Here is a 27,494-nt window from a genome sequence, read left to right on the forward strand (position 1 = left end):
AAATTTTATTAAATGAATCACATTGAGTTGTTTGCGTTCAAAAAAAAAATGGTCTTTCACATGTGTATAATTAATTATTAAATTTATTGATTTTTAATTCTTAAGTAACATAATTTGATTAGATACTGTTAACAAAAATGGATTATTACTGTAGGTAAATAACCTTAACAAAACAACTAAATAAAAAAAAAGAAACGGAAGCAAAACAACTAAATACAAAAAAAAAAACTAAACGGAAGCGTTATTTTTCCCAAGAGCATATTGTAAAGAAAAAAAACCAATATATTAAATTAAATCCAAAAAAAACTTCTACAAAATAAAAAATGTATTAAGTTAAGTTTAAAAACTTCTACAATGTCAAAATTGTATTAAATTCAATAAAAAATATAATAAAACATTTAAGATAATCAATTTGACTAAATAAACTCTTGTATGCTAATATTTAGTTTTTTTTTACGCATGCCAATATTTAGTCTTAAGAATAGATCCAATCATCCTTAATTCATTTTCTAAATATAAAATTAATTAAATGAATGTTTTTTATGGGTGAAAAGTAATTCAGTCAAAATTAATTAATAATATATTGGTTTTAAGAATAAAAAACCAAAGATTTAAAAGGAAAAAGATAAAATTTCCATGAGAGAAGTAAGGAGTGTTATGTAATTTGACTTCGTGCTTTAATATATGAAGTAGTATAAATAGACCATTAACAAACTATAATTCATCATCTCAACAATAAGATATCAAGATAACATAAAAATGATGAATGAATTGTTTTTCATTCTGTGTTTGGTGACTAGCAGTATTGGTCATATAATTGATGATCATACCATGTTCAAAGAGGACTTTGAACTAGAAAGACAATTAAATATCATCAATAAAACTCCTGTCAAGAGTATTCATGTATTTACACGCATATGTATTTCTATTTATTTTTGGCATTGAAATTTGATCCATATATTATATGTATAATAATTTTGCTTTTCTTTGATTTTGGTGGTTTTTATAGACAAAATCAGGACATATAGTTGATTGTATTCATATTAACAAACAACCGGCTTTTGATCATCCATTATTAAAGAATCATACGTTGCAGGTAAATTGTTTAATTATGATTTTTTTCTCTCTCATTTTATTTTAATTCTATTAGTTTTTGTTTTTTTTTCTCTTTCGTAGAAAAAACCAAGTTTTGAAACAAGTGTGAAGATTTCTCAAATCAAGCCCATTTCTATTCTCGAAAAAGTTGAATGTCCACGAGGAACTGTTCCTATTCGAAGAATAACTAAAGAAAATCTCATTCAAGGCAAACAATTATTCGACGATCATATTTTAGATCAAAATAGAGTTCGTAGTTATGTAAGTTTTTTTTCTTATACAAATGGATTTTTCTTAATTTATTTATCTATATTCTATGGAAACCAACTAATTTAAATTAAATTAATATGTGAATATATTAAATTTGTAGTCTTCTCAAGCATATCTTAGAGGTGAAGATTATTATGGAGCTAGCGGAATTACTAGTGTTTATAATCCTAAAGTTTCTATGGGACAAACAAGTGGAAGTGCTGTGTATGTTCAAAACGGCGTGGGAGGTGGTGCTAATAAAATCGTGGTGGGATGGAACGTGAGTATAAATATATCCTATTATTAATTTATTAATTTTTTATTTTTAAAACATGCATGAATATATTGTTTTATAATCTCTCTATTATATATCTTAAAATAAATTTTTTATATAAGATAGTTTTAAAGTATTACCTTCAGCTAACTAATTGATAAATTTTTATAACTTGAAAAATATTTATTATTATTATTATTATTATTATTGTTTTATTTCTATGAAAAATTGAAATTTTTTAGTTTATATTTACAAAGATAATAATACACTCTTAGAATTCTTTAGTTTTTCCAATGGTTATAAAACAAATTTTTAGTATTTCAATTTTATGGTTATTTGCACTCTTTAGTTTTTTAAAAGATTATAATACACTCTTTACTAAAACTTATTTATTTATTTATAAGTGATCATTATTCAATTGTTGATGAGTCACTCGGTGTTTGACATAAATTCTTATAATAATTTAAATGTATTTGACTACATATAAAAATATTATCTTATTATTTCATATATAATACCAGGTATCCCCACGCTTATACAATAATGGTGGAACACATCTTTTTTCACTATGGACGGTAAGTAAAATTTTAATGTTTTGATCTTAACATACTTTAATAGGTTGATAAAATTTGTTCTTAATAAACAATTAATTTTATCAATGTTTATAATATTTTTCTTAATTTTAATTTTATATTTCATATTAGTTGAAAAAAGTGTTATTTCTTTAAAACATGACATGTAAAATATTGCAGTCAAATAATTTTAAATCTGGATGCTACAATACAATGTGTCCTGGATTCGTTCAAACAGACCGTTCATATTATCTCGGTTCACGTATAGAGAAAACATCAACATATGGAAACCCATATATCGTTGATTTGTCAGTTTCAATTTCCAAGGTAATATCTTTACGTAAAATATAATTATATGGCTCAAATTAAATATGTGACTTATATATTGACAAAATGTTATGGATATTTGCGATCTCAGGACGATAGAACGCAAAATTGGTGGTTGAGTATAGAAAATAAAGCAATTGGATACTTTCCAGGACAATTATTTTCTAACTTGTACAAAGCTAACGAAGTGGGATGGGGTGGCTTAACAATAAGTTCAGCAGGTGTAAGTGCTCCTGATCCTCCAATGGGATCCGGACATTTCCCAGATGGAAATGTCATACATACGGCTTATGTTAGACATATTCAATATCTGAATGATATAAGACAAAATATCGGCCCTCAATATGGTAAGGTGAAAACTTACAACAATGGCAGATGTTATGGTGCTAAATATTTAGGTTATCGAGATGAACCAGAAGCATGTATATTCTTATTTGGAGGACCAGGTGCATGTTGATAATAATCATAATAAATAAATTTTTCTTTTAGATGTGTTGTAGTAATAACAACAATATAACTTAAATGCTCTTATTTTACAATTTTGTTGAAAAATTGAAATGGAACATACAATTTTTATATAACATAATTTAGAAGATCTCTCTGCCAAAATAATACTAGTTGATAAAGTAATATTTAGCTTTAACATCGTTGACGGCTAAAATTTTATCATTTAGTGATCAATTTTCGATATTAAAAATGTTTGGTATTGTAGACACGAAATCAACATAATAACTATTTACGTAATATAAATTTGTCTTTAAATGGAATGTGAAAGGTGTTTTAATTATTGATTTGAGAATAACTTTTTAACAAAATTAAATCTCCTTACAATAAGACTTTGGGGTCTTATTGATGATTGACATTTAATAAATACATGCATGCTAGTGTTCGTAAATTATAGCATAAATTTTTAAAGTCAATATTGATAGGTTGAATGTAAGTATTAGAGGTTAAAATTTGAAATTCACAATCTCATGTTTGAATTTCTAATGGTTTTATTGTAAGAGAGATAAGATTAACTAATTGGGCTTCTATAGATATACAACTTGAGCCTGGATGGAATTTGCATTTGTTTCAATTCAGATTCTACAATCATTCATAATGGTCATTCTAGCTAAACTCTTCATATGCTTATGTATGTCGTTCTACATTAAACCATCGAGGTTTCTTTTGTTTGTCTTCCTCGTTCAACATCCACGTTGACGTAGAGGTGCATATCTCACTATTTTTTTTAATCAATAATTTTTTTATTATAATTCAAAAAACAGTTAAGTATAATAAGGTGATCACAAGGATCCAACCAACTAACCAAAGCAATTACATCAACAATATAGCTATGTGGTCACTATACTTCCTATAATTCCAACCTCTATGTATAATTGTGTTTTTATATTATTCACAATCCTACCTATACTTTGGGGATTGCCGAAACACATCTCAATCCAAAAAGTCCAATAATGACATAAAGACTCAGCATCTGACATCTTCATAATCCCAACTTTAGTTCCCTTTCCCTTGCAGCATTTAGTGAGCCAGCAAAGTTCCTGATTCCACATTAATGGAGAGTGCCCTAGATTGATCCACTACAAGATTTCTGACCATATATTCCTCATGATACTGCAGCTATAAAATAGATGGTTTATTGTCTCCATCTTACTGCACCAACAACACTTGGTGTCATTAATGATCCCAATCTTCTCTAATCTCTCTTTTGTTGTCAGCCGTCTGTGGCAAGCAAGTCATAAGCAAAACAAGGCTCCAGGCCTTGCTATGTTCCCTGCAAATAACACATACCAGTTAACATTAGCATAATCTTTCATGAGATCTTTATACACTTTTCCCATCTTGACTTTGTCAATCATCAAGGCCTGCTGCTAGCTGCTGTAGGAATCATCAATGCTAAGTATGGCCTTCATAATACCCTTAATAATCCAGGTGGTATTCTTGCTACCATCCATACTCATTATGTTCTGCCCTTTGATATAATAAGTATGCATCCATAACACCCAGAGGCTATCTGTTTTCTTCCTTAAGTCCTAATGAAGCTTGAGCATCGTGACTTTGTTTCAACAATCAAAATCAAGGATGTTCAAACCACCTTTGACTTTTGGCTTACACACATCCTTCCAATAAATAGGTCTCTTTCTACTTGGAGCACTACCACTTATCCACACAAAGGTTCTACAAGCAGAGTTAATTCTTTTAATAACATTCTTGGGGATAAGGAAGCATTTAAGCCAATAATTGGTTATAACAAAACTCACAGCCTTCACAAGTTGAACCCTCCCAGAAAGGCTCAGTAACTTAGAGCTCCAGTTGTGAATTCTACTAAGAATTTTGTCAATAAGAGGAAGATAGTAATTGATAGACAACTTCTTGCTTGAGAGAGGAAGACCTAAGTATCTGAAGGGCAACTGACCCACTCTAAATCCAATAGTGTGCAAAATTTGCTCTCTTGTGCTATCATCCACATCACCCATGTAGACAAAGCATTTGGCTGGGTTCACTACCAATCCAGTAGAGTTGGAGAACTCCTGCAAGGTCGACATTAACAGTCCACAGATCCAACATCTCCTCTAGAAAATAAGAGAATGTCATATGCAAAAGTTAAATGAGTGAGACTTAATTTCTCACACTTAGCATGGTGATTAAAATCAGGATTTTTCTGCATCTTGAGCAACAATCTACTCATATAATCCATAACAATCACAAATTGGAAAGGAGAAATGGAGTCTCCCTATCTGATCCCCCTTTCTGCTTTCATTAGTCTATAATGCTCTCCATTTATGTTGAATCTGTAAGACACAGAAGTAACACCATTCATCACCCCACTTCACAAACTGCTCTGAGAACCCAATCTCAGTCAATATAGTACTCATAGCCTTCTAGTTGAGCATGTCATATGCTTTTTGAAGGTCTAATTGTATCATACTCCTGGGAGTTCCATGCTTCCTATTGTAACATTTTATGAGCTCATAAGCTAGAAAAATATGCTTATGGATTTGCTGACCAGCTATGAAGGCAGCTTGATTGTTGCTACCAATATCTCATATTACTTTGGTAATTCTAGATGTAAGAATCTTAGAGTAGATCTTGTAGACTATAGAGCAGCGGGAAATAGGCCTATAGTCTTTAAGTTTCTTAGCTTCAGGGAACTTTGGGGTAAGGGTTACAAGATTGTTGTTGAACCCCTTGAACATTGTATTAGTCCTGAACCAGTATCTAATAGTACATATCAGATCCTCTTTCATAATTTTCCAACAACTCTTGAAGAATTCAGGACTATACCCATCAAGGCTAGAGCTCTTGAAATATCCCATGTCATGTAAGGCATCATAGATTTATTTTTCACTGATAAGTTTGATTATTTCCTGCCTCTGCTCATAATTCAGACATTACCCTACCTCATGACTTGGAGATTGATCTGGTTCACGACTCTACCATCCTTTCCCATAAGCTCACCATAAAATTTAGAACCATGTCCTCAATCCCCTGTTTGTCAGTAACTTTAGTGCCATCCTCCATGCAAACCTTCTTCAGTCTCTTGGAGTTAGTCTTTGCTTTTAGAGAAGCATGAAAGTAATGATTATTACCATCACCTGGCTTAATCCACTCGACCTTAGCTTTGTGCTGCAAGACTTTTTCCTCACTCTCCTGCCATCTTATAATCTCCATAGTTTTCTCTTTGACCTTATGAATGAGATATGGATTCATAAGGTCCCTAGAAAGATTATGTTGAATTTGATCCAGACCCTCTTTAGCAGACAAGATGTTTCTCTGAACATCAGTGAGGGGCTTGCTCAATTTCCTGATGGCACGTCTTAGTCTCTTTAGTTTCTCCCACAAGATAAAAGGGGGACTGCCACTTATAGGCTCAGACCAATTTGTAGCAACCACCTCCTAAAATTCTTCCAGCTCAGTGGTACAGTTAATGAACTTAAAATTGCTCCTATTAGGCATGTGATGATTCTAACTAGAGAGATGTAGAATCACATAATCAGAAACACTAGGAGGTAAGTGTGTCAACTGTAACTCCAAATTCAGAAACCAGGTTGAGTTCCCTAGAATTCTGTCTATTCTAAAGTATATAGGATCCTTCTCATGCTTATTATGCCAAGTGTTGTAGTAACCTTGATTCTCCATTTTAGCAAAGTTGCATATATCCATCATACTTTGCAGGTCATGGAATTCATAATCATCCACCATTCTCCCACCAATACGATCTTTTCTTCTAATGACATTGTTGAAATCCCCAACTACACGAACCAGGGTTCACTATAATGGCTAGCCAGAGTCTCAATATTAGACCAGAGATTTCTCCTCTTGTCAAGAGTATTCATGGCATACACAACTGTCATCCTAAATTTGAGCCTGCCATGAGCATCATTGACTCTGCAATGTAGAAATTGGTCAGTACCTCTGTCCAGACAAATCTCAATGTTGCAAGACCTCCAACTCACCCAAATTCTGCCATTAGGATGATGAGAGTAGTTATCAAGATACCTATCATGCTGCTTCAACTTATTCCTTGCTAAGCTAACCCTAGAGCTTTTAACTCGAGTTTCAAGAAGGATACAAATATCAGGGTTAAGGTTAGAGAGATGGGAGCTAATCTCTCTCAAATTATCACTGTTATTTAGCTGCCTAACGTTCCAAGAGACTAACATGGTTCAATGCCTAGATGCATAGGAGGCTCAATCAAGTAACCCCAAGGCATTAAATCCATTCATACTAGCAAAATTTGGTTCCGGTGGACGTCGAAGTTTGCCATTTTTGCTTGAATGATAAGAGGAATGTTGGCGTTGGGGGATCCTTCGGGAAACTCTTCGAGGTAGAAGGTGATCGGAATGATTTTATCTCCCCTTGAATTTCCTGAGTGTAGGCTCGAGGTCAACACAATTGTCGATGAGTTCGTTGAATTTTCTTTTCACCGAGCCAATGGAGAGTTGGTCGGAATGGCCCCGTTTGAGATAATCATTACTGCAGGGAAGTTTTCCCACCGCCTGTAGGCCAGTGTCAGATTTCGAGGAGGTAGAAAGTCTCTGGGCCTTGAATTGTAGAACGCGACTTGGACAGGTCGAGGATCAGGGGATCTGTCATCATCTGATTTGTCCGGTATCCATGTTTCCCATCGAGGAGTGTTTCCTTTCTTTGCGCACTTTGAAAGGCATCCTTCTTTGATCATTGCTTCGATTGAATCCTTTAGGTGGACATAATCCTCGGTCAGGTGCTCGTAGCTCTTTTGGTACTTGCACCATTTGGACTTATCTGCGTCTGGTCGGGTGGTACCCGGTTGGGAAAACAAACTCTGGAATCTTTGAATTCGGTACCCTTGCATTTGGCCAAGATACGCTCGCGGGAAGCGTTCTATGGCGTGTGCTCTGTGAAACGGCCAAAGGGTCCCCTATGATCTTTAGCTTCTCGAGACCTATCTTCCTTTCTTTTTTCTCCTCCTCTCCGAGGAAGTGGGTCGTCGAACCTCGAGCTTCTTGGGATGCTGGAGTCCCTAGGCTCCCGTGTGGATGCGACTTTTTCCTCCTCATACACGATGTAGGCTTGCGCCTTGAAAAGGAGTGCATCCATTGACTGGGGCTTTTCAATCCCGATGGCCTTGTGGAAGTCGTTGCCGGGCACAAGGTCGCGGTTGAGCAGATACATCTTCATTTCTTCAGTTGTGGGCACCTGACGCTTCTCAATTGAATTGGTCGAGGTAAGCTGAGAGATATTCGTTTGCCTCTTGAACAATTGCTTCTAGGGAGGCTTCAGTCTTAGGGTACCGACGAGAAGCACTGAAATGGTAGGAGAATTTTTCTTTGAAGTCTGCCTAGGAGTGAATGGAATTTCTTGGAAATCTCTTGTACCAAGTCATCGCACCACCTCTTAAAGTGGTGGGGAAGATACGACATATGATGGCTACACTAACAGAATGGTAGTCGAGCATTGTTTCGACACAGAAGATACGATTTTCTGGGTCGGTTGTAACGTTGTACAAATCCATCGCGAGTGGATTTTCCATCCCTTTAGGGATCTTGGCCCCTATGATTTCTAGTGAAAAGGGGTCCTGTCTCTACTAGTCACTCTCAACTAGTGAAGGAGAAGGAGTGTAGTCGTAGCGGCGTTGGTGACGTCGTGGAGAGTGTCTTGACCTGGACTTTTTCACGGTTGTCCTATTTTTAGGGAATGGGTTGCGCTTTTTGCGAGGAGGAGTAAGCTCTTTGTGAGGAGGTGAGGGGCCCCTTCTCTTGGGCCCATTGGTAGTCTTTTTCTTTTCCAGCGCTGGGCCAAGATCTCGCTACTGGACTGGATACCCAAGCCCAATTTAAAAACTACGAGGATCCTACGTGTGTAGTGGAGACCAACACGTGGTCACCCTCATGGGTCAACCACTCCGAAGTTTAAGGGGAGAGGCGGTCTTTTAGGGACGCGTGGACCGCGCTTTGTCCGGAAGGTTGGGGAAGAAACCATACGAGAAGGAGGGTCCTCGGCGGTAGAGATATGCAGTGATGCTCGTAAGAGGCATCCGCTCAGGAACAGGTAGGTGGCATTGCCCAGGTCCAATCTTGCCCCGCCGAAGGCTAGTTGTTTCGACTGGCTGGAGGCCATGTGCTTACGCCCGTCTGCTGGGTATGCATTTGTCGAGGAGGGATCCCCCATGGGCTGAGAAAGATTTAGGCCTTAGTCCAATTAGGTCAGGCGTCGGCCCAGTCCAGAACACTTTCTATAATTAATTGTGAATATAAATATCATTCTTTTGCACTTTAATCATACACATTCTACTGTTATTATATCAAAACATTGTAGAAACTGAAAAGAAAATGATGATTTTGTGTAGAAATATATGGATTATGAGATAAGAGCAATACTAGCGCAATACACGTCGTTGAGTAATCAACCAAAGAACTTAAATCAAGTTTAATTTGCTGTGTAGAAATACAAGATGATAACACATAAGGTTATCATATTTTTAACATAAGAAATTTTATCCCGTGTAGGTACGGGTATACACACTAGTAACTAATGCGGACATAGACACGTTAACATCCTAATTCCTAACAACAATTTATGTTGCCGAGTAAGAAATAAATGAAAGGCATGATAGAACATTACAATAGAAAATGGGGTTAGTTTAGTCATTTCATTTATTACTTTCTGTATTCTTTTGCAACGGTCATCTTCGTTTGAATTCAAGCTTTCTCTCTTATCATCATCGTCTCTTAAACTTCTTCACTTTCTTAACTTCAAAAACCTCTGCAATCTTCTCTCTCACTATTTCAATTTGAACCCTAACTCTCTCTCTAGCTTTCTCTCTCTAGATTATTTTCTTCTTCTTCACAACCATGTCTTCCACATCTCTCAGAAACCTTCTTCCCAGATCATTCTCTTCCAAGAGAATATCAAAATCCACTTCAAACCCTAAATCCCCAAATTCAGATGCTGAGAACACTCCTCCTACAGATCCTAACATTATTCAGATCAACAATCACCAAACATTGCCTCTCCCAGCCAAACAATCGATCTCTAAAACCTCAATTTCAACTCCGCTTGAATCCGATCCATCGGTGAAGGTAAACTACTAACTTTTTCAATTCTTTCGTTTTTTCAGCTTAATTTTCGAAACTCAGAGCTATTTTTGTCTTTCTTTCTATTTTTGAAACAGGTTGTAGTGCGAATTAGACCTACCAGTAACATTGGAATTGGAGATGAAACGGTTAAGAGGGTTTCTTCTGATACTTTGTGTGTTGGAGATAGACAATTTAAATTTGATTCGGTTTTTGACTCAAACACAAACCAGGTGAAATACTGTACTAGTTTACTTCACTGTGTGCTGTTTATGATTTTTATGAATTTTTGAATTTTCTATTATAGGATTGGGGTACTTGTTTCCTAATTCGAAACTCGAACAGCTAGTAATTTAGAGTTTGTTGATTCAATATTGTAGATCCATGTTCATAATTCAATAGAGAAGGAAGATAGTTGTACTAGTTTACTTCACTGTGTGCTATTTGTGATTTTTTTTTAGAATATTTGAATTTTCTATCATAGGGTTGAGGCACTCTTTTTCTAATTAGAAACTCGAACAGATAGTAATTTAGAGTTCTTTGATTCAATATTGTAGATTCATGTTCATAGTTGTTCTTAAGAGAAGGAAGATTTAGATAAGTGTGATTTATGTTAAGTTGCTGTTTGTTTTGTTCAGGAAGATATTTTTCAGTCAGTTGGTGCTCCTTTGGTTAGAAATGCGTTAGCTGGTTACAACACTTCAATTCTGTCATATGGCCAGGTATTATTTGATGTTTGATGTATTATTTCGACTTTTTGGTAGGGAAAACATGTTTGGTGTTTTTGATGGACTAATGAGGTTTATTCATTTTTAACTCTTTGCCAGTCGGGAAGTGGAAAGACTTATACAATGTGGGGTCCTCCGAGTGCTATGTTTGAGGAGCACTCACCTCAAAGTCACAAAGGAATTGTGCCTAGGATATTTCAAATGTTGTTTTCTGAGCTTGAAAAGGTGTTTTTTTACCTCATGCTTAAACTACTAATGCTTTGAATTTTGCTTTCTGTTTTTGAGTTTTGACTGTTTTTGGACTAACTATGTTAGGAACAGCGCATGTCTGAGGGGAAACAGTTCAATTTTCAGTGTCGGTGTTGTTTTCTTGAGGTAATTATATGTGAGATTTCTACCATTCCGGGCTTGTGGCGATTTTGGGGGTTGTTCGTTTCCGATAATGGTATTTTTTTGTTGTTCTTTGAAACAGATATACAATGAAGAAATTGGGGATTTACTTGATCCTACCCAGCGGAACCTTGAGGTAAGCAATATGGTTATCTTTTGTAGTACAGTTTTGTCATTAAAACATTATTTACTTCCAATTGAATTTTCATTGTTTAATTCTTATAATGGCTTGGTCCATCCAAATTATCACAGGTGAAGGATGACTCCAAAAATGCGCTGTCCTTGGAGAATCTGAGTGAGGAATATGTCACTAGCTATGATGATGTGACACAAATTCTGATTAAGGTATGGAATCTTAAAAGCAAATATTCTTGATTCTTGAATATGCAAATTCTTAACCAGTCAAGTTGATTTGACTTTTGTATGCCACTACAGGGCCTCTCTAACAGAAAAGTTGGAGCAACAACCTTGAATTCTAAGAGCTCTAGATCTCATATCATTTTCACTATTGTGATTGAGTCTTGGTGTAAGGTATGTATTTCCAATATAACTCTGTTGAACATGATTCGCTTTGGATACTTTTGTTGTTAATTTTCTCTATTACTTAATTGCCATGTCTGATTTTTATTGATTGATGCTGCAGGGAGCTTCGACAAATGGTTTCAGTAGTTCAAAAAGTAGCAGAATTAGCCTTATTGATCTTGCTGGACAGGACAGGAACAAAGTTGATGGCGCAGGTAGACAATGTCTAAGGGAAACCAAAAACGTAAAGAAATCTTTATCTCAGCTTGGGTAAGGATGCCATTCATTGCTAGACTACATATATTCTCTAGTTAAGTTAATCTATGTTGTTAAATAATATCTTGGTCTGATTTTACTTCTTTCTTTGTATCCACTGTTTCATTTCATTGGCGTAGGCACGTAGTAGATGCTTTGACTAAAGAAACTAGCTCAGGAAAAGCTGAAGTTCCAAACAAAAACTCCTGTTTAACACGCTTATTACATGAATCCCTGGGAGGAAATGCCAAACTCTCAGTAATATGTTCCGTCTACCCAGATAACAAGTATGTATTTCAATTTTCAATCAAAGAACATTGCTTATTTGTTGTACGCCTAATAACATAAACAATGTATATATTTTGTTTCTAGCGGTAAAGATCTCACTTGTTGATTTTATTGTAGGAATAATGGTGAAACACTACGCACACTCAGATTTGGACAGCGAGTAAGATCCATTCAAAATGAGCCTGTTATCAATGAAATAAAGGAGGATGATGTTAATGATTTGAGTGATCAAATCCGACAGTTAAAGGTATCGTCCGTCTCCAGAACTTCAATGAAAATAATTTATAAATGACTGACGCAGATCTGAAAGTTGTAATTTGTGTTAATTTGGTACAGGAGGAACTTATTAGAGCAAAGACTGATGTTCGTAGCTCAGACGGGAATAAAAATGGTTACTTGCATGTACAGAATGTACGGGATAGCCTTAATCATTTGAGGGTTAGCTTAAATCGCTCTCTACTCCTACCTAACATTGATAATGATATTGATGAAGAGGTGAATGTGAATGAGGAGGACATAAGGCAATTACGCGAGCAGATTGATGAGTTTTATAGTTCATGTGAAGGGAACCCTATAGACATATCTGTCAGTGAAGATTGTGTCCAGTATTATTCTGTTGAGGAAAATTGTGATGCAGATATGTCCTGTGGTGATGAAGTTGAAAAGGGGGAAGAATGTTTAGGAGAATCATTTAGCAAGCTTTGTCCTAAGGACAGTGTGGCATCAGATGGCACCTTGTACGCATCAGCCAACTGCTCCTCAAGGGCCATCAGATCTTCATTCAGAGATAGTATCTCCGTCAGCTCATCTTATCAGTCTCCAATGCTTCTTGAGGAACCACAACTTTCTGAGTCTCCAAAAATCAGGAATATACAGAAGAAGAGTGTGGCCTTTTCATCTAGCTGTCTTGGAAGTTCAAACAAACTGGCAGAGGAAAATTCAAGTTCCAATCAGGATTTGCCGGCGAAGTCATTTACAAAGGATGAACTTGTGCGATCCTCACTAAGATCAAGCAAGGTTTTTCCAGGTCCTACTGAGTCCCTGGCAGCAAGTCTTAAGAGGGGATTACAAATAATTGATAGTCATCAGAGGAACTCATCATTAAACAAATCCTCAAATTCCTTCTCTTTTGGGCACTTAAGCTCTGGCGATTCTTCTGAACAAACAACGCAACAGAGGAAATATTCTATTGATGAAAGAACTGCTACATTGCTTTGTGGTTATTGCCGCAAAATTATATTCGATCAGGATTCCAATGAGGTTCAAGGTAGCTTAAAGTCATGCAATGATACAGCTGAAACAGGAAATCTGGATGGACAGACAAATAAGGCTCCAAAAGTATGTCTTGGCTTAATTTCTGGAATGTTCTTCAATAGTCTTGTGATAAACTTATGACTATATTTTTTTCTCTTCTTCTAAAGGGTCTGGAGAGTATAATGGAGAAAGAAATCACGAGAGAAAAGGAGCTCGAGAATGTTTGCAAGGAGCAAGCAGCTAGAATTGATGAACTAAATCAATTGGTATAAGGATTCTTTACTCTGTACATTAATAGTATGTTTGTGGTTTTGATTTTATATTGCTAAATATTTAATTGAATTTGTTCAGGTGGAGAAACTTAAAGGAGAAAAAGAGCTAAACTCCATTGTTGTGTATGGTCAAGAAAAGAGCAAGCAGACTGAACAAGCAGAAGAGGACAATAGCTCATTGAAAGATGAATACAAGGTCCATTCTTGCTTGTCAGTTACAATATAAAGCTAAAGCCGTTTAAACTTTAAAGCATTGGAACTGACCCTTGTCATTTATTTTTATGTTTTTTTTGCAGCTTCTGAGGGCCACTTCTTCAGACAGTAGTCATTTAGAAGAAAAATGTGAAATTAAAGAAGTCCGGGAAGAATTACCTCAAAGAAGTATCTCTTTTGATGCTACTGAGAAGGAAGAACTTCTCAAGGAAATTCAGAATCTGAGAAGCAAGCTGCAGTTATACAGCGAAGCACCAGTTAAAATGTCCACCGACAAACTAAGGTCTTCATTAATATCAAGATCCATTCAATTGCGAAAAAGTGGTGTATTTTCTTCTAATGGTGGGGAGGAGCTAGAGAAAGAAAGAGAGAAATGGACAGAAATGGAAAGTGAGTGGATTTGTCTTACTGATGAACTAAGAGTTGATCTCGAGGCTAACCGGCAGCGCGCAGAGAGGGTGGAGCAGGAATTGAGGCTAGAGAAGATGTGCACTGAAGAGTTAGATGATGCACTGAAAAGATCGGTTCTTGGACATGCTAGAATGGTAGAACACTATGTTGACCTCCAAGAAAAGTATAACGATTTGGTTGCAAAACACAATGCTATAATGCATGGTATAGCCGAGGTGAAGAAGGTGGCAGCAAAGGCTGGTAAAAGGGGTCATGCCCGCTTTGCTAAAGCTCTTGCAGCCGAGCTTTCTGCGTTGAGGGTGGAGAGGGAAAGAGAAGCAAAATTTTTGAAAAAGGAGAACACAAGTCTCAAGATTCAACTTAGAGACACTGCAGAAGCTGTTCATGCGGCTGGAGAACTACTTGTCAGACTCAGAGAAGCTGAACATGCAGCTTCTGTTGCAGAGGTAAAATCCAATCATAATTTTCTTTTAATTCTGAATTCATTAGATGCAATATCAATATCTTGTGCTGAAAGCATCAATTTAAGGGGAAGTAATTTTTATATTTCTTGTGCAGGATAATTTTACAAAAGTGCAGCAAGATAATGAAAAGCTAAAGAAGCAAATGGATAAACTCAAAAGAAAACACAAGATGGAGCTGATTACAATGAAGCAGTACATTGCAGAGAGCAAATTACCAGACTCTGCACTGAAACAGCTATATAGAGAGGATTCTGATGTGGCAAATAACAATAAGGACGATGATCAAGCATGGAGAGCTGAATTTGGAGCAATCTATCAAGAGCATTATTAACAATTTGACTACTGCTGATTTGATTAGAAATCGATGAGTTTGAATCTGATCCTGCTTGGATCAAAAAGTATTCATTTGTAAACCATTTTTACATTCTTTGTTTTTGTTTAAATTCTTGTATCTTTTAGTCAGTATGGAACAAATTGGTATTTGGAACCTGAATTCTTAAAGTCTGCTTGTCTTGGCACCAGGATAGTGGTTGTCATTGAATGATTGTTATATCTTAATCACATTGGGTCCTCTATATGATGTTTATATTTCTTTTGGAAATGAGATATTAATGATGTTTTAAAATGATATAAAAAATCTTGATCAAATTGTCCTTGAAGGTTTTATCAGGTTTACTTAAGTTATTTCTAAAGATAGGAATGTGATAAACGTTGTCAATTAAATTGAAATTTTGTTAAAGTGAATAATATCAGGGAGATTAAAGTAAATATCATCAAGGATTAATAAAAAAAACATCCAATTGATCATATTACACATGCATAACAAATTATAAATAGTTATAATATTAATTATGTATTTTTCAATTTACTAACTACTTTTTTTAAAAGTCAAATATTAAAATTTCCTTCTTATTCCTACAATTTAAGAGGTTGGACTCCAAAACCTTAAATTATAGGCATATGCATAATAAATTATAAATAACTATAGTACTATTAGAGCATCTCCAATGGTGTAACCCATTTTTGGGTTCTTTATGGGTCCCATTAGCCACATCATCTTAAAATAATTTTTATAATTTTTATTTTAATTGTATAATTCTAAAAAGTTATTATTGGGCCCACAACTTTACCTCATAAACTAATTTGATTGGGTACCACAATTTTTTCATAGTTGCATTGCAATGCAATGGTACTATGATGTGGCATGTCTAGGTGGAGAACTCAAAAGAAAATACCACCATTGAAGATGCTCTTAATTATCGATTTTTCTACTTTATTAACTACTATTTAAAATAGTCAAATATTAAATTCCCTCCTCATTCCTACAAATTTAAGAGGTTGGATCCTTAAACCCTAAAGTATATGCATGCATAACAAATTATAAATAGTTATAATATTAATTATAATCTTTCTCCCTTATTAAAAAAAGTCAAATTAATTTTCCTCCTCAATCCTATAATTTAAGAGGTTGATCCACTATTTATAAAAATTTAACAGTTGAAAATAGGCTAGGTTAGGTTAGGTTAGGTTAGGTTAGGCTTTAGAAGGCTTGAGTCTGACATACGATAAAATTACATGGCTTGAGTCTGGCCTATGACCTACTATAAATTTTTTTTCCGACGTGACATGACCTTTTTAAAAGTCTGGTATGACCTGAAAATCTATTTAAAAATCTGGTTTTCAATAAGGTTTTTAATTAATTCATATTACTTAAAAAGCATTATAGGTAGGCATATTTAAGAAGCATTCTCTCTCATCATAATTAATTAAATTTTAGTTCATTAATATACTTTTTTATTTTCTTAAGAAGTATTCAAAAAATTGATTATTAAAATATAAATTCAGAGATATATTTTTCAATTTGTGATGAGAATTAGTGTAAACTAGTTCTATGGCCCGTGCGTTGCACGGGTTTGATTAGAATTTTGATCTTAATAATTTATATATATAAATTGTATCATATAGTTAAACGTATTTTTAAATTATATTAAATATAAAAAAAATTTAAAATATATGAGAATTTCTAATAATTTATATATATATATATATATATATATATATAATTTATATATATATATATATATATATATATATATATATATATTTCAATTATGTTCTATAAATTTGAAAATTTTCACATATTTACGTGAATAATGCAATATTATAAAAAGTGTTATATTAAATTATTTGTAGATAAATATTTATGATTAATCATTAAATTCATAATACATATAAGAGTATATCAATCTAAATTTCAGTTATTCTTTTAGTATTATTCTATAACTTATAAAACCTAAGATTTTTTTATTCAATGTCATGTCCAAAAAAAGTTTTAAATAGTATATTCTATACATATTTTTTAAAAATAAATCATATTATATCTTATCATATTGATTTTTATTTGGTGTTCCTATATTAATCAAGTAATTTCATCCATATTTTTGTAATTTTTTTGTTTGTTTATTATAGTGGAAGAGAGATGTTCTTACTTGGGTAATGGATTGTTTATTAATGCTATTATTTATTATAGGTTAACCATCTTAATAAATTAATTATTTTCACTTTAATATTAAAATTAAAGAAAAATAATTTTGTTAATTAAAATAAAACCTTAAAGAGTTTTTTTAAATTTTATAGGCATTAATGATTTTAAAACTTATTAATTTCAGTCATTAATTTTTTAGTGAAGTTTTCTTAGTTTTTTTATTAAATAGTGATATTTTGATTCTTAAGTATACTTTTATGATAAAAAAAATGTAGATTAGTCCTCATATTTCTCATTCGTTAAAAAAAATAAAGTAATTATTCATAATACATATTATTTATATAGGTATATAATGATAAATCAAATACTTTATCATTACATAATTTTGAAAGTAATATTCAGAGTTTAGTAAGTGACAACTAAATCGATTATAACTTACAACTACAATTTATTTTGCAATTTTATTTTGCATAAATAATTATGCATTTTAAAAGAATATATAGAGATATAGTTAATAGTTATTATGATATTAATAATAATTATTATAATAATTTAATAATAATAATAATAATATAATTACTATATTAATATTTTTCTATAATACACTTTTTTTTTGGAAACACTCTGTAATACACTTAGTATAACATGTATCATAACTATATCAAAATATATCATTATTATCATTCTCATTTATTACACAATAAAATATATTGACAAATGAGACACATTTTGTATGCATATATTATTTTTGAAGTCCTTTGAAGATCGTAAAAAATTAAGTAAATAAATTAAATCAAACATATATTTCTCTAAAATATTTTGGTTAAAGACATATATTTACATGGGTTTTCATTTTTCACATAATTTTCAAATAGTAAAAATAAATATGTAGCAACAATATAAATTTTCTTTCTTCTTTTCATTCACTAAAAAATTGTTACATTCAAATTAATCAATGTAAAGAAGAGAAAAATGCAGAAATAAATAGCATAATAATATATTTATTCTCAAGAAAGTTATTGCAAAATAATATAACTAAAGTATTTACATAACTAATATAACAGAGTAAAGTTGAGTCTTAAACCTGTCACATAAATCAAAGAACAATTAGCATATATATGTTCAAAAATAACAAAAAATAAAATAAAAATATAGATACAAAATAAAAAATTAGGTACCTTGTGAACTTTGTTTGAATAAAAGGATAAAGATCTACAATAAAAAATACAAAATAAAGTAGAGTTAAAATATAGATAATTGTTATAATAAAGTAAGTGGAGTCACCTACAATATAAAACAAATCATAGTTAAAACTTAGTGAGAATAAGAAAAATAATCGAAAGTATCAATTGTTGGAAGAGAATGATGAAGACTTAGCCAATATATATAGTATAAATATGTCAAATTCATTCACCAAATACGTATTCATATATATAACATACAATAATGGTTACTAAAAACAAAATAAATCTTATTAAAAACTGTAACTCCAAATTTTACTAATTAAATCTTATTACTCCAAATTTTACTAATTAAAACTTATTATTCATTAATATTATTTTAATTGAGATTAAAAACTGTAACTTACCGTTTAACTAATTATAATTTATCATTAATTAATATTATTGTAAGTGAGTGATAAAGAATGAAAAATATTATAATTTATCATTAATTAATATTATTGTAAGTGAGTAATTTATTTTTTAAACATAGAAATTTGTAAAATAGATGAAAAAAAAAAGAATGAAAAATATGAAAAAAAAATATTTAAAAGCTGGTGCAATAAAGAATAAAAATTATTATTCATATAACATTGATATTTGTCTTAAATGATTATATTTAAAAAATAATTTTGTAACTATAATAATTTTTTAATGTTACAAATAGTGAATATTTGTAGAATATATTTTATTTCTATATAAAAATTAATATTCCAAAGTAAGGGAAAAATAATATTTGATAGGATTTTTATTTTTAATTAATTTTGATTATCATAATGATTTATTAAAAATTTTGTATAATGACACTTCATAAATATTGTAACGGATAATTTTAATATATAAACATTTTTATTAATATAATTGATGAGTTAAAGGTTTAATTTTATTTAGAAAATGAGTGGTTAAAGTTAAATTGAAAAATAATATAAAATATTTTAATTTAAATAAATTTAGTATATATCTAAAGTAATTATAATCAATATGAGAATAAATAATGATTTACAAAATTTTCTTTTATTTTCATAATGATTATTAAAATTTTAGTACAATCAAACTCAATAATTATTATAACTGATAATTTTTATACTTAAATATTGTAAATTTTTTTTATTAATTTTGTATTATAATAAAAATTTGTGTAACTCATTTAGATAACACATTTTTTTAAAACGATACTTTTATTTCATCTTTATTTTGAGAAGTAAGTTATTTTTTAAACATAATTTTTTTTAAATAAATGAAAAATAAAAGAAGAAAAATAAAAAAATAAAATTAGAATTTAGCATGAACTAATTTAAGATTATCTATTTTATCGTAAAAATTGATTATCTATATTTAAAATTTACTTTTATATTTTTTAAACTTGAAATATAGGCTAGATTTCAAGATTTTATAAGTTTGAAAGATTTTTTTAATAATGACTTTTATTTGGATATTTTTAATAGTGGCAATTGAATATTATATTATTAATATTACTATTATTTTTATTATTTTATATTAAGTAGAAGTAGATTACTATTATTATTATTAACTAAATATTATATTATTAATAATAGTGGTGGTTTAATATTATTATATTATTATTATTTATTTTTATATAGAGTTTGTAATTAGAATACTTACCAAGATGACATGTGGCTAGGATTGTTTTCAAAATGACATGTTGCTAGGATTGTTTTCAAAATGACATGTGGCTAGGATTATTTTCAAGAAGACATGTGGCTAGGGTTGCCATCATGACTTCCTTACATTTATATTAAGTAGATTAATAATTTTAGATCTGTATTTTCGAATTCAAGTGATATTTTAAACATTTTGCATGAAGTGTGTAAGAAAGATAAAGGGTGTATTTAGAATTTCCAATATGTTACGATCTTCAACTATGGTAAAGTAAAAGTAGTACTTACCCTCTTAAATGGCCACAAGGCCCTAAACAATAAAATGAATTAAATTAAGACAATTTTTTTATGCATCCATATACATTACAGATCCGCAGTGAAAACTTCAAAATACTCTTATACTTCAGACATGCATATTTGAAGACACCTTTTATGTAAAATAAGAGTGATTTCAGATATGCATCTGCGGAAATATATATTTTTTTTTAAATAAGAGTGATTTCAAATATGTATCTCCGAAGTATTTTGGGGTTTTGCACAAAACGCAAACAACCACCACCACTATTTACAGTCTCTTCAAAACTCAAAATTATTACTTCAAACTCATTCCTATCAAGTTCCTGTCAAGGCATTACTACTCCACAACTTCCACTCAAGCTCCATTCAAGGCTCAAAGCTCTATTTAAGTGCTACTCAAAGCTTCAAAAATTTGTAAGGTTCCACAACTCTCAACTCTATCTCAATGTTATTAAGGCTGTTAAAAATTAGGATAATGTTGTAGGTTGAAGTTATTGATGCTCAATGATAATGTTTATACCTCAAAAATTGGATTTTGTATGAGTTAGGGTAAGAAATAGAATTTGTCAAAAATGGTTGCTCGCAGGTAATTTCGGAAGTGCATATCCGAAATCACCTCTAACTAGTTTCGAATATGCACTTCCAAAATTTACTCTGAGTTGTTTTTTTTAATTTTTAATTTTGTTTTCATCATACTCTTATCAGTGGCATTTTTTCAGGAAAATGACTGACAACCAAGTACCGAGTGATCAACTTAGATAGGGAGGCAGACACAGACAACCTCATCTCGGCGCGAGAAAGCAGCACAACAAACAATGACTTGGGAATGGGGTCGAGTTTGAGTCCCAGTCCAAATGGATGAGGCGCCTGCAGGATCCTCATCTACACAGAGGAGTCGGCTGTCAAAGAGCGTCTTCCTCTCGTGAGGTTATTCGAGAGGAGGATGAGGAGGTACGTGAGGAGGAGGAGGTACCTGAGGTTCATCCTGAGCACGGCGATGATGCCTAGGACGATTCTATAGACGCACAAGATGACGACTATCCGAGAGGGCCTTCAGACACGTCCGTCTTAATATACTATCATGACCATGTCACTCGACATATTTGGAACGACGAGATTATTTTTTATTGCACTTTCTAATTTAACTGTTTTAATTACAAATACTTGATATGAATTCAAACGGTTTAACTAACATTGTTGTTTTTTTGCTCGTAGAAAATATTTGATTTGTTTAAACCACAGACTCAGTGGTTTAATGATGTCGTAGCTGGATCAGGACTTGGAAGGTTATTTATGACCAGATATAGTACCATAAGCCACGACATGCAGGGGGAATTTGCCGAAAGGTGGCACAAGGAGACGTCGTCTTTCCACTTTCCTGTTGGGGAGTTGACGATCACCCTCCACAATGTGACCTGTCTGCTCCACCTGCCGATCAGAGGGAGGTTATTGGACCTTTTCCCAGATAAGTGGGTGGAAGCCATCGAGTGGATGGTGGATTATATGGGTATGGATCCATATCTGGCCGATTATGAGTGCAGAGCAACGAGTGGGGCGCATATCCTGTTCTCCTGCTTGAAAGAGCTTTATGAGAACCATTTGGCGGCGACAACGAAGTCCGAGGAGGAAGGTGATGGTGTTTTTGTTGAGTATCATCGAGCTTACGCCTTGCGGTGTTGGCTCATGTTCTTGGTTTGCACATTCCTCTTTGTGGACAAAAGTGCAACCTACGTAAACATGACATACCTCCGATACTTTATTGATTCCACTTTTTTTGACAATGTAACTCTTAAAATTCACACTTATTTCTTAACACTACTCACACTTATTTCTTTCTCAACGGGGCATGAAGAAGTTAGCGACCAAAACAAGGCCAAAGTTATCGAAATGTACAACGAAGAAAGGGTTGACATTTTTTGTATTGACGTTTCAATTTGAAAATCTTTTATGATGAAGATGGATGAGAAAATGAACAAAGAAAATGAATAAATTTCACATGATATAGTTATCTTATGATACCGTATTGACAATAGGAAACTTTCATAAAAAGATAAAAGAAATTTTTGAATAACCATTGACATTTGGAGATAATTCTAGATACAATGATTTAGAATATCATAAACATTCTTATACATCTATTCTCTGATGTTCATAAAAATTAAAGGTGCGTTGGATTTAGAATTTTAAAAACTATTTTGACAAGATAAAATCTTTAAGATTTTAAAAAACTATGTAGAAATATATTGACTTTTATGATTTTTTTTAAATAGATTTTTACAATCAAAATTCTTATTTATGACATGGACTCTTTTAAGATTTTAAAATACGTTATGGATTTATAAGATTCGAAAAGATATTATGAAATTAAGAAAACAAAAGTTATAAAAGTGAATAAAAAAAGGGAATACATCTTTTAACAAACTCTAATTAATTATGTAGTTTAAATATAACTTCATTATGAATGTTGATTTGATGAATATTTTAAATATAACTTCATTATATTTATAATTATTCTCTACTTACTTATGTTATGTTGTTTTTATTTATTACATTTTTTTAAATAAATTTAAAGCTAATATTAAAATAAGAAATTGACCGGTTCATTGAGCTACATGGCCTATTAGAAACTGAATCAAACTCATTTTTAGCAATCTATGAAGTAATTGGATCGACTCACTTCAATCATTTTATAAATGTTGACCATCTATAAAATTTTGTCGCTTTAAAATAAAATATGTTAATACTGATGTTCCAACATCAAAACATAATGTCAAGATAGATGTTATAACATATGTTGACAAAGAGAACCAATTTATCAAAACTGTAACTTATGCAAAAATAAATTGCAGAATGATAAATGACATAGATAATTATTAACCCAGTTCGGTGCGACATCACCTACTCTAGGGGCTATCAAGTCAGGAAGAAAATTCACTATGATAGTATTAGTTCAAAGTCTAAACAGTCTCAATTTACAACTTATCACCTAATCACTACATTGTGCAGCTTCTACATAGAAACCTTCTAGATATGAGACTCCCTCTCACTTCCTACAACCAATCACCTAAGTGATAAAAATAGTCACAACCTGTGACAATAACCAAAATAAAGATTACACTTCCAATAAACAATACTTAGTTTTGCTTAAAAGCTTCAATTAAGAACAATAAACAATACTCAACTCTATGCTTAAAAGTTTGAAGAGTGAGAACAATAACTTGACAAACAATCATGTAACAATCAATCTACCTCATTGTATCAAAAGATGCATGTGTGACTTACAAAAACACAAGAGACTATAAAAACTTAAGACTCTAAACTTCCCCTAATTTTACAATTGCGAAATACTTGATTACATTAGGTTTAGATTTCTCTTTAAATACTACTCAATAGTCAATGGGCTTCAAAATCTTCACCTAGATATTACTTGATCCAGAAGCTGTGAGCTGCACCAGTTATGCAGAAAAATCTCCTTAAATCTTGGAACAAAATATTAAGTTTCCTGAATTATCTCAACATTCAATTTTATAAACTTATATACTGTTAGAGATAAAATCATTAATTCCATATTAAATCTTCTTGACCTGCATAAATAAGTGATATATATCCAACAAAATCTCACAAAATCAAATTAAATATAACAAGAATTAAACAACTCGTAATGATGTTCTAGTAAAACATGTCAGAATAGTTATGTAGTTTACATGATATACTATGATATAAAAATAATGAAATACTAATAGATAATAATTAACATTTCTTTAACTTAGATTATATTTGATTCACGAGGGATCAAAACGACGTCGTTAGTAAACTTTTGAAACTGAAAGAGATAACGCATACATAACGACAACACATCAGAAACGAGAATTGAACCCAACAACAGTTACAGCAAACAACTATGGCGACGGCGGATTCCGACGGTACCACACCGCCTCACGTTCCGGATGCTTCCGACTCCGTTCCGGATTCTTCCAACGCCATCATTCCCGGTCCTACTGCCGTTTGTCTATCCCGTTTCGCCGAGAATTCCTTCCAAGGCGCTTTAATGGGTTCCGTTTTTGGATTCGGTCTTTCTCTTCTCTTTTCGTCTCTTCTATTAGTAGCTTTCACTAATTACGTACTTAATTATGATTCTTTTGATTTGGATTTTTTATTTGGTGATTTAATCGAGGGTTTAGTGTTTGTGTTTTATAGTGCGTGTTTGTGAATTGTGTGTAATTCACTTTCATTTTCATTTTCAATGGTTGAAATGCTGGTTTTGTTTTTGTTGAAGTAGTGTTGTTGCAGTTGCAGAAGTGAAACTGCTTCTTCTTAGGTTTTGATTTTTTGGAATATTTCGTTTCAGCACTGATATGTATTTTCGATGTTTTGGTAATCATTTTCAATTTTAGAAATCGTGCTTGAATGCAGAAATGGTTTTTGTGAAATAAGTATGTTTAAATGTTTGAAATTAACATTGGTTTTGACACTAGATTTTGAGTCCACTAGAAATGGTAAATTGTTTCAGTAAAGCGTAGTTGCAATGCCTAGATTTTTACCATGGTTTTAAATTGTGGTTGCGGTCATTGCTGCCAGGGTTTTAAAAAACCGTCGCGGTTGTGTTGCAGCTTTCGCGATTTCGGTTGGTATATATGTCGTGATACTGATTGTGGTCGTCGAGGTGAGAATTAACCATAATTTGTTCCTAAATATGAAAATGGTGATAACAGTATCGGTATTGGCACTCGCCAAAACTGTTTTGGCATGGCTGCCGACCATTTTTTAAAACCCTGATTGCTGCGACGTGGCCATTGCAGCGTGAATTTTGATTCACGAGTTTAAAATACAGTGTTGTTGCCTGTGCGCAGTTGTCTGGTGCGGTTCATAATATGGAAGGACGGGTGATTTCAAGTTGTTGTTGCGGATTGCAAGTTAAAACCATGATTGTTAGTTACCCTAGATATTTTCTATGGTTAATTTGGTTCAAGCCTTGGATCTCTCCTTTGTGTGTGAGTTTTCAGGGTGTGTTTTGTTTATCATTCTGTCTACGGACCAAAGAGAAATGATAAAGTGTTGTATGCATTGGGGTGTGAAACCAATGCTGAGAAATGATAAAGTGTCATTCTGTTTTGCTTTGTATCATTTATCGTCAGACAATGGATTTGGTTACAAAGTTACCGGTGTTCGCTTAAATTTAATGAGTTATAGCTTTTTCAATTGATTTCTCTTACTTTCTGACTATTGTTATATTCAGTGTGTATCTATAAGAAGTTTGACTTTGGGACCTAATTAAGTTGATGTTTTTCTGATTTGTATGCTTAAGGATGCTTGTGACGGGTGTCTTTCAGGTGCTGGATTGTTTAACAAGAAAGGTTTTAAAGCATCCTTTGTAGACGCGGGATCTTATGCAAAGGTTTGAAAATCTCTGTGTACTTTTTTGTTGGTTGCTTGTTGTCAACTTGGTCAATGTATATGTTTGGAGTTCATAGTAGTTTTTTTTCTTTGCTTCATTAGACATTTGCAGTTTTGTCTGGAGTTCATAGTCTGGTTGCTTGCCTCTTGAAAAGACTTCGAGGAAAGGATGATGGTATGAAATGAAATATATAACTATGAAAACACTTTTGCTTTAATGTTGTTTTTTTCACTAATAATGTCTATACTTTTGCATCTGCAGCCATTAACGCTGGAGTAGCTGGATGTTGCACTGGACTTGCTCTAAGCTTTCCTGGTATTTTTTTAACGTTTAAATAAATGGACGAATTTTCCCTTTCTTGGATTGAAAAGAAAAAAGGGTATAAGGAATAAGGTTTATCATTGACATATACATCTGTAAATTTCATTCTTAATACATCTTTAAAAACATGATCATCATATCGCATATACGTTAAATAAATGTAACGTCGTCCCTTATTGGTGGGTGAGTGTCATGAGACTATTTTTGAGTTGTATTCCTCTGTAGAATCCACCACCATTAGGCAAAAGGAAAAAGAAATAAAACTTTGTTGCGTCTGATTGTTTTCTAATCATTGATGATACTATTGAAGTTCATTCCATTGTTTGCGTAAACACATTTGTGATTTTCATTTTTGAACTTGTTTTGTTATTACGACTTACCCTCTAGTATTTTTCAGGTGCACCACAAGCTCTTTTGCAGAGCTGCCTCACTTTTGGAGCATTTTCTTTTATCGCGGAAGGGCTAAACAAAAGGCAAGCAGCACTTGCACTTCCTATGTCCTGGAAAACAAGGGTGCAATATGAAGCACGACTTCCCCCGGTACTCCCCCTTCAATTCCCCCTTCCAAATGAAGTGAAAGAAGCTTTCTCCTCTTTCTCAGAGTATCTAAAAAAGCGCAGCAAGGGAGCTTATCCTACATCCCGATAAAACATCTCAGTATCATGACCTCTTGCACCGTGTAGATAAGATATGCACCCTTCTTCGCTTTTATTTAGGTTTTTTGCAGTTTTTATTGGTATTTCTTTTTGAAGAACTTGAGGTTGAGTAGACATCGGTGTCCAAGAAAATGTGTCGTCGACATATGCTATTTTGTTCCGATTTAGCATCTCGGTTGTTCTCTATCATGGATTTTCTTGGCGAATCGTTGCAACTCGAGAGGACTATCTGTAATGAATGATTGAGCTTGATTAATTAATTTGCTTGCTAGTAGAAATACACTTGTTTGAATTAGCTGCAATTTCAGTTGGAATTCCAAACCCTGAATAACTTAAGAACAAATATATAGTTTTATTAGGGGTTAATAGTAGTTTACTCTCTGTAATATAAGCGCGTTTCGATTTATCCTCCACCGTTGCCAAAGGCAGGTTTTGGCAACAATTTTTTTGAAACCGTTGCCAAAAGGTAGGGAGAGGGGAAAAGCAAAATTCGCTAACATTACAGTGGGTGAATTACTATTAACCCTTTTATTAATTATTCGTTTATAATGATGGCAGCCCAAATCAAAGTTTATAATGATGGCAGCCCAAATCAAATTTTGTATGATAAATTCAATGTGTAAAAACA

The 27,494-nt window shown here is 32.6% G+C and overlaps 4 protein-coding genes across 4 annotated transcripts; 3 read left to right on the plus strand and 1 right to left on the minus strand.

Moving 5' to 3' along the window:
• Positions 1-759: 759 nt before the first annotated feature.
• On the plus strand, positions 760-2,974 carry LOC131619657 (protein neprosin-like). The gene is made up of 7 exons (XM_058890732.1): positions 760-903; positions 1,010-1,096; positions 1,177-1,356; positions 1,466-1,624; positions 2,140-2,193; positions 2,371-2,517; positions 2,609-2,974. The coding sequence occupies exons 1-7, from the start codon at positions 760-762 to the stop codon at positions 2,972-2,974; spliced, it is 1,137 nt and encodes a 378-aa protein (XP_058746715.1).
• A 1,609-nt stretch (positions 2,975-4,583) lies between these two features.
• LOC131619658 (uncharacterized) lies at positions 4,584-7,184 on the minus strand. Its single transcript, XM_058890733.1, has 5 exons — positions 6,935-7,184; positions 6,511-6,773; positions 5,980-6,417; positions 5,574-5,822; positions 4,584-5,051 (listed from the first exon to the last, which is right to left on the minus strand). Exons 1-5 carry the CDS (start codon positions 7,182-7,184, stop codon positions 4,584-4,586), a joined length of 1,668 nt encoding a protein of 555 aa, XP_058746716.1.
• A 2,532-nt stretch (positions 7,185-9,716) lies between these two features.
• Positions 9,717-15,335, plus strand: LOC131615756 (kinesin-like protein KIN-12F). The gene is made up of 16 exons (XM_058886912.1): positions 9,717-10,082; positions 10,175-10,309; positions 10,715-10,798; positions 10,904-11,029; positions 11,120-11,179; positions 11,277-11,330; positions 11,447-11,539; positions 11,630-11,725; positions 11,838-11,986; positions 12,112-12,258; positions 12,377-12,506; positions 12,596-13,597; positions 13,681-13,779; positions 13,865-13,981; positions 14,082-14,855; positions 14,968-15,335. Exons 1-16 carry the CDS (start codon positions 9,855-9,857, stop codon positions 15,202-15,204), a joined length of 3,531 nt encoding a protein of 1,176 aa, XP_058742895.1. The 5' UTR covers positions 9,717-9,854; the 3' UTR covers positions 15,205-15,335.
• Positions 15,336-24,290: 8,955 nt separating this feature from the next.
• Positions 24,291-27,144, plus strand: LOC131615757 (mitochondrial import inner membrane translocase subunit TIM22-3-like). The gene is made up of 5 exons (XM_058886913.1): positions 24,291-24,564; positions 25,825-25,889; positions 25,991-26,063; positions 26,151-26,204; positions 26,608-27,144. Exons 1-5 carry the CDS (start codon positions 24,396-24,398, stop codon positions 26,856-26,858), a joined length of 612 nt encoding a protein of 203 aa, XP_058742896.1. The 5' UTR covers positions 24,291-24,395; the 3' UTR covers positions 26,859-27,144.
• The last annotated feature ends 350 nt before the right edge of the window (positions 27,145-27,494 follow it).

The sequence above is a fragment of the Vicia villosa genome, linkage group LG7 (assembly GCF_029867415.1).
Source record: "Vicia villosa cultivar HV-30 ecotype Madison, WI linkage group LG7, Vvil1.0, whole genome shotgun sequence".
Classification (NCBI taxonomy): Eukaryota; Viridiplantae; Streptophyta; class Magnoliopsida; order Fabales; family Fabaceae; genus Vicia; species Vicia villosa.